Source organism: Rana temporaria, chromosome 1 (genome assembly GCF_905171775.1).
Source record: "Rana temporaria chromosome 1, aRanTem1.1, whole genome shotgun sequence".
Lineage (NCBI taxonomy): Eukaryota > Metazoa > Chordata > Amphibia > Anura > Ranidae > Rana > Rana temporaria.
In genome coordinates, this window is record NC_053489.1 from 166,927,442 (window position 1) to 166,942,037 (window position 14,596).

At 43.2% G+C, this 14,596-nt stretch overlaps 1 protein-coding gene across 5 annotated transcripts in view; it reads left to right on the forward strand.

Moving 5' to 3' along the window:
• The window catches only part of TAOK3 (TAO kinase 3), a 371,844-nt gene that overhangs the window by 165,337 nt on the left and 191,911 nt on the right, over nt 1-14,596 (forward strand). For all 5 annotated transcript variants that reach the window (XM_040345730.1, XM_040345722.1, XM_040345755.1 and 2 more), the window contains one exon: nt 669-803. In XM_040345730.1, the coding sequence (XP_040201664.1) occupies nt 669-803 (135 nt within the window). The remainder of the gene's footprint in view (nt 1-668; nt 804-14,596) is intronic.

A 14,596-nucleotide genomic window follows, 5' to 3' on the forward strand; every position in this document is an offset into this window, starting at 1 on the left:
TGGAGTAGGGAGATCTGCAGGAGCCGGCCTGATATCTGGGTTATAGAGTGAGTGTGTGTGTGTGAGTGTGTGTGTGTACGTGTGGGATATAAATAAATATATCTCCATAGATTCCCTCCCCGTCCCCTCCTCCTCTGCCTCCTCCTCCGGCTGGATGGGATTGTGGACGAGCTATAGGGGAAGCTGCTGCCGCCGCCGCTACTGCCGTGGAGCCACACAAGCATCTCTTTAAAAGGATCAGCTGACCCCGCCGCCACCACCACCGAGCTCCAGCTGCAATGGGCTGCCGCTGCTGCCTGGGCTGCCCATCACCGTCCTGCCCCTCGCCCGCTGCCAGCTGCACGGACTAAGAGAGAAGAGAGGAGGAGGGAGCTGTGCGCGGCGGCGGCGGCGGCGGCTGCACCATCCATCCATCCATCGGACACCGAGCCGGGCAGAAAAGCCCGTAGCCAGCAGAAAAAAAGAAGGGGGGTGGGGGGAACCGGAGAGAGGGAAGGGGGGAGTGAGACAGCGGGAGAGAGCAGAGAGCGGGGGGGAGGGAGGGTGGGGGAATCACGTTAAACTATGCATCTCCTACAGCCGTGCTGGCGCGGACGGAGGGCTGAGAGACAAGCAGCAGCCGGGGCCACACCACACTCCTTTCTCCTGCTTTTCACCCCTTCCTGCAGGATCATGCATTCATAAGGGATGAGGCGGACCACAGGGATCCCAGGCCTGAGCTGCGGCCTACCCAGTCAGTGCAAAGTCAGGCACTTCATTACCGGACCCGCGAGCGATTCGCTACAATCAAATCAGCATCTTTGGTAAGTCAGCGATATTTAGCTTTATTTTTATTCTGCACCCCCCCCCCCCCAAACATTGCCCATCACCCATCTCTCTCTCTCCCCCCCCTCCTCTCCTCTTCTTCTTCCTCCTCCTCCCAGTACCCCCCCATCGTCTTCTGCTGCACCTTCCCCTCACCTCATCCTGGCACCCTCAACCCCATCACCCCTCCCTCCATAAAAAGAGATTTGCATCTCTTGGTTACCCTCCCCCGTCCCCTATCTGTCGTTCATGTTTTAATGTTTGTTGGCATAGCAACCAGGGCTTGCAAAGGAGGAATTCTAGCCCTGTGCATGGAATACAAAATTCCCTTGATATTGTGTGTGTGTGTGTATGTGTGTGTATATAATATATATGTGTGTGTGATGGCGATCGCATATACATATATACATACATATACACACACATACAGATCTGTGGCTAATCTGACAAAGAGCTATTGTGGGAATGGCAGATTTGTGGTCATACTGCAATATTAAAGCAAGCTGGGCAGGGAGATGTCTTCTCAAAGACGGATCTCTTTGTGTGTTTTTTTTTTCCCTTCATGTCACCTGTGTGTATCAATGCCCTCCGATTAAACCTTTCTCTCTATGTATAGCTTTTCCTCTTTTTTACTGATGGGTGGTGAGGGTTTTTTTTTTTCTTCTTTTTTTTTTTTTTGCTTGACCCTCCCTGACTGGTGACGGGTGGTGTATGTCTAGTATATGAAGAAGCCTATAGCAAAGGCATACATGTTTGTGTTGTAAGAAGACAGAATAATAATGGATTTCTCCTCCTTGCTTGTGTTCTTTATTCGAGGGGTCAGCTGCTGTGTTGCAGTCCTATACCATGTGTATTTCTAGATCTGTAATATGCACAATCCTCAGATTTCCCCCCCCCCCCCCAGCTCGATATATGGGTGTCCTTGCACAAAAAAAAAGAGAGGGGGCTGTGTCACACCCCTTTACCATCATATGTGTATGTGTGGCTATATAGTCAGATATGCATTGTGTAAAATGTATGGAACGTCTTTTATGGACATGCATTGGCAGTGCAAGGCTGAAACCTTTTATCACACCAAAAATTGTTCAGTAGGGTTTCTTGCCGTGCTTATCAATGCTACAATTATGAATAAGGGGCAGACCCAGATTTTTGTCGACATCCAGTGATTCTGGTTGGTACAAGAGTACAAATCCCATTTCTAGATATGTTGCTGGATATTCCAAAGCCTGGCATATGCCATAGACGAGTACATGGCAGGGTTTGATAATGCATGAAAAGACGTTCACATGAACATGCACTTGTGGTGTTCAGTCCTCATCTGACAAGATGCTCTTTGCAATAACAACATGGTCATCATAGCAGAGGAACCATTTTTTTTCTTATATTTTTTCCTATTCTCCAATCCCCTGAAGTTCCTGTTGAACAACACATCTCTTATGTCAGTGCATACATATCTAAAGGCAGAAAGGTAATTACAGGGTTCTGCTAAACACAAAAATGCTTACTCATGTGAAAAGACCAAATTTTTAGCATAGAGAGTCATCCAATCTCAGACTGCACATGTGAAGAAGCAAGGAGGGTACCTTTAGTGTTGTGTGGCCCCATCATACATTTGCATACCGTCTGTTGCATGTAAACATCCTTCTATGTATCAAATTTGAGGCTGTGTTGGATCTACAGAATATCCAGTTTATGGTCTATGACGGTGCCAGTGCCTTCTGATTAGCCTAATATTTCAGAACATTTCATATTCCCAGCTATTTTATTTTTAGCAGCTGTTTGAGGGGAAATATTCATTTTTGGTTCTCATTAGTGGTACACCATATTGCAGTGGATCCTTTCCAGGGTATGCAGCTCATTGTAGCAATTCATACAAATATTTCACCTACAACTATATACTTGACTAAAATTGAGCTTCTTTTGAAGTATCACATGTAGGCCAATGCTTCTGGAAATAACCTTTTGTAGGAGCACACTTGAGAAATCAGTGGTGGGGGGGGGGGGGTGGGGGGGGGGTTGCTTGTTGAATGGTATGGTCTTCAATTGCATGACTTGAGTGGTTGGATCCCCAGTAGGGTCTTGGCTTCATCATTTAATAGTGTCCCCAAACTATTGAAATGGGTGTTCTGTTTTGACACCCCTTCCTCTGCCTTAACTACATGGGGGGGGCTCAGTAGTTTACAGAAGATGGCTATTATAGCTGATACCATTCTTGTAGATTTGCTAAGCTGCAATACATTTATTGGTTGAACTAGATGGACTTTTTCAACCAGACTATACTATATATACACATTTTTTTTTTTTAGATACAACGGTACTTTAAGCAATGTCTGGGTTAGGCCACGCCAGCAGCATTTTAGTTTTGGTTGTGTACTGATATCCTTACTAATATACTAAAAGGTAGACCGAGTAACATTAGGGATGCACCGATACAGGTTTAAGGCCAAGTACAAGTACCAATACTTTTTCTCAAGTACTCGCCGAGTACTGATAGCTTTTTTTTAGTGTCATGTGACTGTTTTCCAGACTAATGAGTAATTATTCCTTCGTTACATGTATTTGCTGTGCCTCTGCCCTGGTGGTATTGAGTTCACATTGGTTCAGCTGTTCAGGTGTGAATTGTTAAAGTGTATAAAATTGGAAATTGTCCCTGAACCGGGCTGAAAATCATTCCTCACTATTTTTGAATTGACACTTCGTCCAGGCTGCACATATGTAAACTGGCTCCATAAAAAAGCCTTTTGGTTTACAAGTCATGCAAATTGGATGTGGGTCAAAACGCATCCAATTTGCATGTATGTGAACCGGAAGGTATCGGTTTTAGTGTCGGAGCATTTGCACGAGTACAGGTACAAGTACTCGTGCAAATGCTTGGTGTTGGTGCAACACTACTTCACATTCTTAATATTCTTTATACCCCTCCATGCAGAAGGTGTACAAAGCCTCCTACACACAATGAGAAAAGAATATTGAAAGAATGATCGTCCATTTTTTGTTTTTGTTTTTTTGCATGCTAGTCTTGCATCAAAAACCAATAGGATACTTTTAACCACATGCTTACTGGGCACATATACCCCCTTCCTGCCCAGGCGAAATTTCAGCTTGCGGCACTGCGTCGCTTTTATTGACAATTGCGCGGTCATGTGACGTTGCGTCACATAGAGCTTTCTTTTGGTGGTATTTGATCACCTCTGCGGTTTTTATTTTTTGTGCTAAAAACAAAAAAGAGCGCCAATTTTGCAAAAAACACAATATTTTTTCATTTTTGCTATAATAAATATCCCATTATTTATTTATTTTTTTAACTTTTTTTTTTCTCAGTTTATGCCGATACGTATTGTTCTACATATTTTTGGTAAAAAAAAAAAACGCAATAAGCGTATAGTGACTAGTTTGTGCAAAACAAAATAGGGGACATAATTATGTATTTTTTTTTTTAGTAGTAATGGCAGCGATCTGCGATTTTTATTGGGACTGCGACATTATGACGGACACTTTTGACACATTTTTGGGACCATTCACATTTATACAGCGATCAGTGCTATAAATATGCACTGATTACTGTATAAATGTGACTGGCAGGGAAGGGGTTAACACTAGGGGGCGAGGAAGGGGTTAAATGTGTGCCCTGCCTAGTGTTTCTAACTGTGGGGGGAGGGGACTGACTGGGGGAGGTGACCGATCTGTGTCCCTATGTACAAGGGACACAGCATTGGTCTCCTCTCCCTGACAGGACGTGGATCTCTGTGTTTACACACAGAAATCCGCGGTTCTGCTCAGTTACTGGGCACGCGCATCGTGTTCCCAGTAACGCGGCGGGTGCGCGCGCGCCCCCTAGTTGCTCTGAAAGACGCGGACGTAGTGCAAAGTAGATTTGCCTTTAGTAAATAACCCCCAGTGTCTCTAAAATGAAAAACAAGCCAACAGGGTGATGGCACAGCAGTAGAGGCACTATTATGGAGCTCAATGGCAACCTAGCTTCTGGAGTATGGCCACCTCTATGTTTGAATTCATAAGACTGATCATGGGTCTGCTGTAGTCATTTTGTAAAAGACAGCTTTAAAAAGTTGTGGCTTGTCTTCTGGTGCTCATAATATCTTTGCATTGAGTTCTGGTATTGTGAACCAGCCATAAAGGTATTTTCATTGTGCAGACAAAAAGTTCCTAATATGTGATATTTGTAATGCATTTGTGTTGATTTTTTTTCCTTTTTGTATGGCGGTCTTTCCTGTGACCTGTCACTATCATTGTAAAATGTGCATGCTTTTCTGTGGTGTTAAGGAGAAATGCAAAATATAGTGTTTCTGAAATCTTAAAAGCTGTAGGCCAAAATAGCCCTAGAAATGAAGAGAATGTTTGTTTGTTTGTTTATTGGCGCTGTACTATAGTCTAATGTCAGTGGTCAGATTCCTCAGATTCTTTGCAGCATCATGGTTTTAATAACTGTCTTCTTTTTGTGTTGCTAAACACATTCCATGTGTGGCTAAATATACCACTGTTTTTAAAAGTGTATCAGTCCAATAGTTTTCTGTTTTGTCTTTTGGGCATAAGCTGCCCATCAGTAATCTGGACCATCAGACCCTATTTCAGGCATTTTATATCATTTTAATGTCACCAGAGCATCATTTGCTTGCTGTGATAATACCTGTAATAATGTGATAAAGCCTGTCATAATAGAAATATGGGAGTCTCCATTGCTGAGATAGTAAGACGGTCTGCCCTCACCAGAAGCCTAACAGCTGTGGGCTTGCCAACTGCTTGACCTCCAATACTGGGGGTTGTTTTACTAATGGATTAGAACATGTTCATTTTGCAAAGCGAATAAGTTGAAGCTGTGTGAGTACACAACCATATGCAAGGAAAATTTAGAATTGTTTTATATATATATTTTTTTTACTCTTCTTGATTGGATAAATGAAGTCAACACAACTTCATCACAAAGTTATTGGCCTATACTAACCCCGCTTTTTATTTTATTTTCTTACCTTAAGCCATAGTTGAGTGGCAATGTCAACTCAAGTCGTCGTCTCTTTTCCTCTTCTGTTTTACTTCCTGGAAGGGTCCTTCTTTGGTTGTCCATGTCCACTGCCTGCATGACCTTGACCCTTCCTATTGATGGCCTATACCGGGGATATGCAATTAGCGGACCTCCAGATGTTGCAGAACTACAAATCCCATGAAGGCATAGCAAGAATCTGACAGCCACAAGCATAACGCCCAGAGGCAGAAGCATGATGGGACTTGTAGTTTTGCAACAGCTGGAGGTCCGCTAATTGCATATCCCTGCCCTATACTAACCCCCCCCTTTTATTTTCTTACCTGAAGCCATAGTTGAGTGGCAATGTCAACTCAAGTCGTCTTCTCTTTTCAAGTTTTCTCTTCTGTTTACTTCCTGGAAGGGTCCTTCTTTGGTTGTCCATCTCCACTGCCTGCATGACATTGACCCTTCCTATTGATGGCCTATACTAACCCCCCCCCCCCCTTTTATTTTATTTTTCTACCTGAAGCCACAGTTGAGTGTCAACTCAAGTCATCTTCACTTTTCCTCCTCTGTTTTACTTCCTGGAAGGGTCCTTCTTTGGTTGTCCATGTCCACTGCCTGCATGACATTAACACTTCGTGTTGTTGGCCTTCAGCGGGGTTTTTTTCAGTAGAAAGCAAAGGCTGACATCATCACAGGTGGACACGGAACCTGTAGTCTCATGTTGCCATTACAGTGCTGGATTAGCGCGCTCTTGCCCCTGGTGCTTTAAATAGCAAATCTCTGACTTCAGGTGACCTCTAATTTCCTGATAGTCCAGCTAAATCTTTCATAAGTAGAATGCACTTTATTAAAGGCTCAATGTTCATATTCCAACAAGTGTCTCAACTATGATTGGTCCTTCTCATATCATTCTACTCCTTTTCTGTCCTGTGGTACTCTGTTTTTTGCATAGTTTTGCTGTCCTGTCACACCGTATTGCATGTTAAAGTGAGAAAAAGCTAAACAGGCAGCTGTAGTCGCGCGTTTACCCCCACCTATATTCCAGAATACCCCAACGGGCACCCTTTTTGTTTTTGGGCAGACTGTGAGTGGAACCTTTATGAAAGCTTTCAGGGAGTATGTATCAAGCTGGTCTGCAGCTTGGGAAGTGCAGGTAAATGAGAGTTGCTTTGAACATTCCCTTTATATTCTATACCTCATTTCTTAGTGAATCAGGTGGCTGCTAAACTGTAGCACAGTCCATTCAAATCATTCTTCCCTTTTGCAGCAACATTTCTGCAAGTAGCAAAGATTGCTTTTGACACTATTCATGCTTGTTATCACAGAGGCACCCTTGTCTTGCTCCTTTTTATTACATGTAGTGTTTAATCTATTGGTGCTGCTTGCAGAAATGTGGGTCTTGTATGAACACCTTTTTTTTGTTTTGTTTGTGCTGTGCTTCTTGTCATGTGGCAGGCTGTTCTTTTCAGCTTTTGTCTAACACTGCTGAAATAACAGATGGGACCCACTGAATCCTACAGAATGGCATACATAGTATACTTTGGAGTTTAGACTTGGCATCTTCCTAACTTGGCAATACATGGATCGAAATTCAGCTGATTTAGCAAGAGCCAGGCGGATTTCGATCCATGTATGGGCACTGTGGTTGAACAAAAGTCTATTTACCGATCAACTTTTGTTCAACCAGTCTATAGCCTGATCAGTTTTTTCTGAGAGCGGTCAAGTCTCCGTGCTTTCTGAATTCAATGACATGGTAAGGAAGATTCCTCCATCCACATAGAGTATGTGAATGAGGAAATCTGGTCCGTTTTCCCCTTAGTTACTAAACCCACATCATAAAAAAACGATAAATAAATGGTGTATTACTTGCTGTTCATACTCGCTCGGTCACTATGAGATCCGTTTTTTGTATTCTACAAAAAATAATGGTTGATCGTCCTGCTCTCCATCTCCCCCTTCTGTCCATGTCCCCAATGCAGCTAGTTTTGGAGCTGTTGAGGCAACTCTGCATATGTTGAGCTTTCAGTGAGTTTCTATGATGAGCATTTCATCACCATCACATCTGAGCAGCCCTACTACAGAGTCACACAGGTGGACATACACAGTGGTAAATGACATCCCTCTCTCCTCCTCCATGCCCACTAACAGCTAAAAACAACTTTTATTATTATTTTTTATGAACATGTGACCAGCAGCAGAGGACTAGATGCCCCTCCTGCTTATGTTTCCCGGCAGACAGGCTGGAAAAGATCTGGGTCATGTGTCAGAAAATTAGAAACAAGGTACAGTTTTTAGTAAAATAATTACAGCGCAAACATCCATTTACAGAAATAGAAGGGACAATGTAAATTCAACAGTGTGTGTTTAGTATCACTTTAAACCTGCTGGTTGAACTAAAACACAGATTAATGGATGGGCTACCTTAGTGCAGCTGAGCTTAAAGCGGTGGTTCACCCTCCTTCGCATCATTAGACCATTACTTTCGGCATCGTAGCGCGAGCTACGGTATGCCGGTCTTAAATTTTTAATCCCCGTACTCACTGTGCTATCGATGATTGAAGATTCTGACTCCCGCGGGGAATGGGCGTGCCTATGGAGAGGGAGGATGATTGACGGCCGGCTCTGGCACGTCACGCTCCCCGAAGACAGCCGGAGTAGGTCTCGGCTATTCACGGCGCCTGCGCACAGGCTATGCGCAGGCGCCGTGAATAGCCAAGCCTATTTCGGCTATTTCCGGAGAAGCGTGACGTGCCAGGGCCGGCCGTCAATCACCTTCTCTCACCATAGGAACGCCCATTCCCCGGATTCTTCAATCATCGATAGCACAGTGAGTACGGGGATAAAAAATGTAAGACCGGCATACCGTAGCTCGCGCTACGATGCCGAATGTAATGGTCTTATAAAAAAAAAACATTTTTTTTAACAGGGTGAACCCCCGCTTTAAATCAAACTTTGTTTCAACGTAGATCTGATTACATGAGTTGCACAACCATGAAAAGGGAAATGTGTGTAGCTATTATAAGATTTAAATTGCATGTAGCAGTCTAGTGGAATAGGTACCCGTACATTACACCCAACCTGAGATTGGATGGCAGGACTGACAGATTTTGGACTTGTGTCTATTTAAGATTGTAAAGGGGACTATGGATGCTGTTACATGATTTCAGGTTGGTCAACTAAATGAATTTCTTGGCTGGCAAATGCTTTATTTAGTAATGGGTTTTGGACTTAATTTAAAAGTGGCAAACTTAGCATTTGCTTCTATAATTTGAAATGCATGAACTGGCCATATAATTAAAAAGTCAGACTATAAAGTCGAGTAGCAGAATTGGGAGTTCTGTGAAGATTGACAGGTGGATGGGTGTTCCCCACTCTTGATCCTGTCATTACCTTCATTTTCCCTCTTTCCTTTTTTCAGATATTTGTTTTACCTTCTTTAATCTGATTGTACATAGATTAGACAAATAAATAGAAGGCTAGGGATCCATGAACTGGAATGGGATTATTGTGATTAATCAGTAGTTAAAGAGGAAGTAAACCCAGTTACACATTTAAAAAATAAATAAAAAAACCTGCAAGACAAAGCCATAATGAGCTAGTATGACTAGCATAGTAGCTCATTATGCATGTACTTACCTTAGAACAAAGCACCAAATGCCATCCTCGTGTCCCCCTCCGCCGCAGCCATCGCTCCAGGAGGTTACTTCCGGGTATCGCTGCTCCAGCGCTTTGATTGGCCAGAGCGGCGATGACGTCACTCCGCGCATGCGCGCGGGAGCCATCAAATTCAGCATTGCTATTCTCAGTGCGCCTGCGCGCCGTTGTCTACGATGCATACGCCGTAGACAGTGGTGCCTGTCATTGGCAAATATCTCCTAAACCGTGCAGGAGATATTGCTAACAGGTAAGCCCTAATCTGTAGGTGTAAATCACAAAAGTGGGTTTACAACCACTTTAATCAAAGTACAAGGTATGTGTTCATACCTTGTTAAATTACATTTTTATCTGGACTCCAGGTGAACCTCTAAAAACATGTATAGAATATAGATTTATTAAAGTGGCTGTAAAACCACTTGTTTATGAACATTACAATCCCCTGTGTTTTAATAACGATATGTGCCCCAGTGTATGTGTTTTATATAAAAAAAAAAGATTTCTACCTTATTTCACAGAATCTCCTGGTGCTCATGTGACTGGTTGGCTCTCTCCTCTCCCAGGCTGACAACTACAGCGGGAAGGGCCAAGAACTCTCGCTGACGTCAGCTGGGAAGGAGAGGAGGCGAGAGCAGTCACGTGTGTACTGGGAAGCACTGTGAAATAAGGTAGAAATCCTCATATTTTTTTTATAAAACACGTAAAATCCCCTCTGGTAAAGAATGATATTACAATTATAATGGCACCAGGGGGGGAGGGGAGTAGAGTGGCACTGTCGCTAGCTGACGGGCAGGGAGAGGGGACAGAAGAGCGCTGCAGATGATGGAGGCACATAAACTTACCACGGTATCAGGGCTCAGCAGCCATAATAAACCGTGGTCAGTTCACGGGGGAGGGCAGAATCAGGCAGGATTAGACAGGTATTTCAGGTGATACAGGGGCCTAATTTCACAGCACAAGCACTGTGCTGTATAACATGCTAGGGTTGTAAAGGTACAATTTTTTCCCCCCTAAATAGCTTCCTTTACCTTAGTGCAGTCCTCCTTCACTCATCCTTCGATTTTGCTTTTAAATGTCCTTTTTTTTTTTTTCCTGAGAAATCCTCACCTTCTGTTCTTCTGTCTGTAACTCCACACAGTAATGCAAGGCTTTTTCCCTGGTGTGGAGTGTCGTACTCGCCCCCTTCCTTGGACTACAGGAGAGTCAGGACGCTCTCTATGTTGCAGATAGAGAAAGGAGCTGTGTGTTAGTGGGCGTCCTGACTCTCCTGTAGTCCAAGGGAAGGGCCGAGCATGACACTCCACACCAGGGAGAAAGCCTTGCATTACTGTGTGGAGTTACAGACAGAAGAACAGGAAGTGAGGATTTCTCAGAAGAAATAAGGACATCTAAAAGCAAAATGGAAGGATGAGGTAAGTGAAGGAGGACTGCACTAAGGTAAAGGAAGCTATTTAGGGAATAAATTCCTTTACAACCCCTTTAAGGGAATAGAGGTGCCTACACATGCCTGCTCAGCCTCCCAAGCCCTCCTGTTGCAACCAAATCTCTGGCTGCTCTAAAAACTTCTGGGTATGGGGCGAATCATGACCATGAAGCTTTGCTCCCTCCCCTTGCACACATTCTATTGGTTCATCCCTAAGATTGACAATCGCACTGTAAATAGAAGTGTTGAAGATTTAGAAATGTGCAGAGGTAGTGTATCACAATGCCCTAAGATTTGGCCATAATGTGGAGTTTTGGAGGCTGCTGCAAGTATGTGTAGGCACCCCTGGTTGCCTGCACTTTATACCTGCCGTTTTATTGCTTTCCAGCAGGACATTTCTACTGTAAACTTGTCTCCAGGTTTAAATATTGCCTTGCTGGTATTAAGCTAGCACTAAACTGGTAAATATACTGAAATAGTAAAACTAACCTTCAGATTATTACAATGTAACAAAAGCAAGTGGGTATTTGACAAAGTGGCATAAATGAATACACTGTTGCATCCACGCTAGGCCAAAGACTCTAAAGGAAACAAATGTATCAGTTATACAGCTACTTTCTCCAATGCCAAAGGCCTTGGTCATATTAACTGCTCATCTGCTAATTGTTACTATAACAGCTTTCCCACAAGATTTATTACATGCCACCCACTGTCATTTTTACTAACCATCAAAAATAGTGGAAAAGCAAATGTGACCACAAGAATACCACAGGAAAGTTTAAATACTATAAGTAAACACATGCAGGAAACCTACCATCAAACCACTTTTCATTTCTCTAATTGTAATTTGCCTTTATTGAGTTTACATACAGTATTTACTATTCTCTTCAGTTGTACTATATATTTTCTCCCTAAACAAATTACATTTTGTCCATGTATTGTCAAAGATTCCTCAGCATTGTGCAACATTGTTTTGCTGTATCCATCATGGCTAGAGAATTTTCACCTAACATAATGACATTAGTAATCTTTCTGTTCACTAATCCAGCTTGATGTATCCATTAGTAAGATAAAGTGGTCCTCAAACTGGTTATCAGGCTGTAAATTCTGGTCCGAACACGTGGACTTTAATCAGCTGCATTCTGTTGTTAAGTGGTAATGTAACTAGGAGGCTCCTCATGTGGTCAGCACAAGATGTATTTTTGCCTCTTAATACCCTGTTAGGAAGAGAATTATCGCCCGGTGTAGAGGGCATTGAGAGACATCAACAGATGTTAATGGATAGAGCGTACTCTCTCTGTTTGTTAAACCTACTTTGATCCCTACATCACAGCTCTGGAAAAAATTAAATGTGTGAAACCTTCAGCCCAAAACTGCTTTTGCAGTCTACAAAAAAAAAAAAAAAGTTTTGGGTAAATTTTGTTCTCATGGCCATTTTTTTGTTTGCAGAACACACAAGATTACCTTGGAAAAGTATTAACTGTAATGTTGGATATTAGAGTAGATGTAAACACTAACTGGAACTCTAACTGCATTATAAACAAATGCCATATTTTTCCTTCTAAAAATATTTTTGGGCAGTCTTACAAATTAAGCGTTGCTAATCTTAGTTTTTGGAGTCCCTTCTTGTCTACATGCATGTGCTTCAATAGAGGCTGCATGGATTTGCCTATGATTCCTAATGGTGAAAACAGCATTGCTACTCAGGGCTTGATTTGCTAAAACTGGAGAGTACAAAATCTGGTGCAGCTGTGCATGGTAGCCAATCGGTTTCTAACTTCAGCTTGTTCAATTTAAAGCTTTTTTTAACCCCCAAAAAAAGATCCTGTTCCCTTAAAGCTAGTTATACAGCTTGTTTGTGCTGTGTCATTTTGCCCGCTGTATCACCTAAAAAACCTGGCTGATCCTGCCTGGCTATATCCTCCCCCTGTGAACTGACCACAGTATATAATGGCTGCTGAGCCCTGACACTGTGGTCAGTTTACTTGGATCCGTCATCTGCAGCCCTGCTCTGTCCTCTCCTCCATCCTTTGCTCCCTCCCCTACCCCCCTGTCTGCTTGTGTCAGTGCCCACCCCCTCCGCTCCTGCAGCTCCCATATTCAATATAAAATCATCCCATTCCCTCTAATATAACAAGTGTCCCTGATCTGTACCTATATCACAGTGTGATCGCGTGACGACTCGGCTCTTTCTCTCTCTCTTCTCTTCCCTGGCTGACGTCAGCGGGAGTGCTCGACCCCACCCGCTGCAGCTGTCAGCCGGACAGAGGAGAGAGCAGAGGAGTCACGTGATCGCTGGGAGACGCTGTGATATAGGTACAGATCAGCATATATTTTTTTTTTTTTACATAACACAGGCACAGGGACACTTATTGTTCTATTACAGAGAGGGTGTAAGGTTTTAAAAATATTCGTTTAACCACTTCAGCCCCTGAAGGATTTACCCCCTTAAAGGAGAAGTCCTGCCTGAGCTTTTTAGGCGGGGCTTCTCGTATGGGTCACAGGAGTGCAATACGTATAAATTCCGCTCTCCGCTGACGTCGCTGCCATCAGTCAAGGCAGCACATCATCCTGACTTCCCAAGATCTTCCAGCTACCTTGATGGCCGCTCCCTGCCCGTCCACAGCTCAGCGCTCCAATGAGCATGGAGAAGCAGTGCGGAGAGACTCTGACTGACAGTCAGGAGCTCTCCTCTCGGGGATCTGTCAAAACCGAGCCATCGGCAGTGTTCGGTGCCTTGGCTCTCCGTGTAGAGATGGCAGGGGACAGATGCAGCATCGGCATCCACCGACGTAAATATGAAAAAAAAAATTAAATGTAGCCCCATACTTCTCTTTTAATGACCAAGCCATTTTTTGCGATACAGCACTGCGTTTATTTTACTGACAGTTGGGCAGGCGTGTGACGCTGTACCAAAATAAAATTGATGTGCTTTTTTTCCCTGCAAATAGAGCTTTTGGTGGTATTTTGATCAACTCTGCGGTTTTTATTTTTTTGCGCTATAAACAAAAGGACGACAATTTGGTGAAAATAAAAACGATTTTTTTACTTTTTGCTATAATACATATCCAAAAAAAAAAAGTAAAAAAACTAATTTGGCCAATATGTATTCTGCTACATATTTTTGGTTAAATCCCACTTAGTATATATTGATTGGTTTGCGCAAAAGTTATAGAGTCTACAAACTACGGGATAGATTTATGGATTGTTTTTACTGGTAATGGCGGCTATTAGCGATTTTTAGCCCAACATGTGGCATTGCAGCGTACAAATCTGACCCCAAGTGACACTTTTTGGTGACCAGTGACACCAATACAGTGATCAGTGCTAAAAAAATGCATTGATTACTGTATTAATGGCACTGGCAGCAAAGGGGTTAACAGGGGCGATCAAAGGGTTAAAGGTGTTCCCTCAGTGTTACTAACTGAGGGGGAAATACTGAAAGAAACAGCACATTGATCGCTGTTCTTAATTATTAGAAACAGATGATCTCAATGTTCTCCCCTGTCAGAAGCGATTGCAGGGGGCCGGCGGTCATCGGGTCCGCCGGACACATGCATCATCTCCTCCATGCAGCGCGCACGTGCTCACACTGTCTATTGCATGAAACAACATACAGGTATGTTTGTGGCGCAATAGAGCTGCCCTGCCACAGTAAATATGCGGTGGACGGTCCTTAAAGAGTGAAGCTCTGACAAAACAAAATCTGGAAGCTGATTGGTATCTCAGAG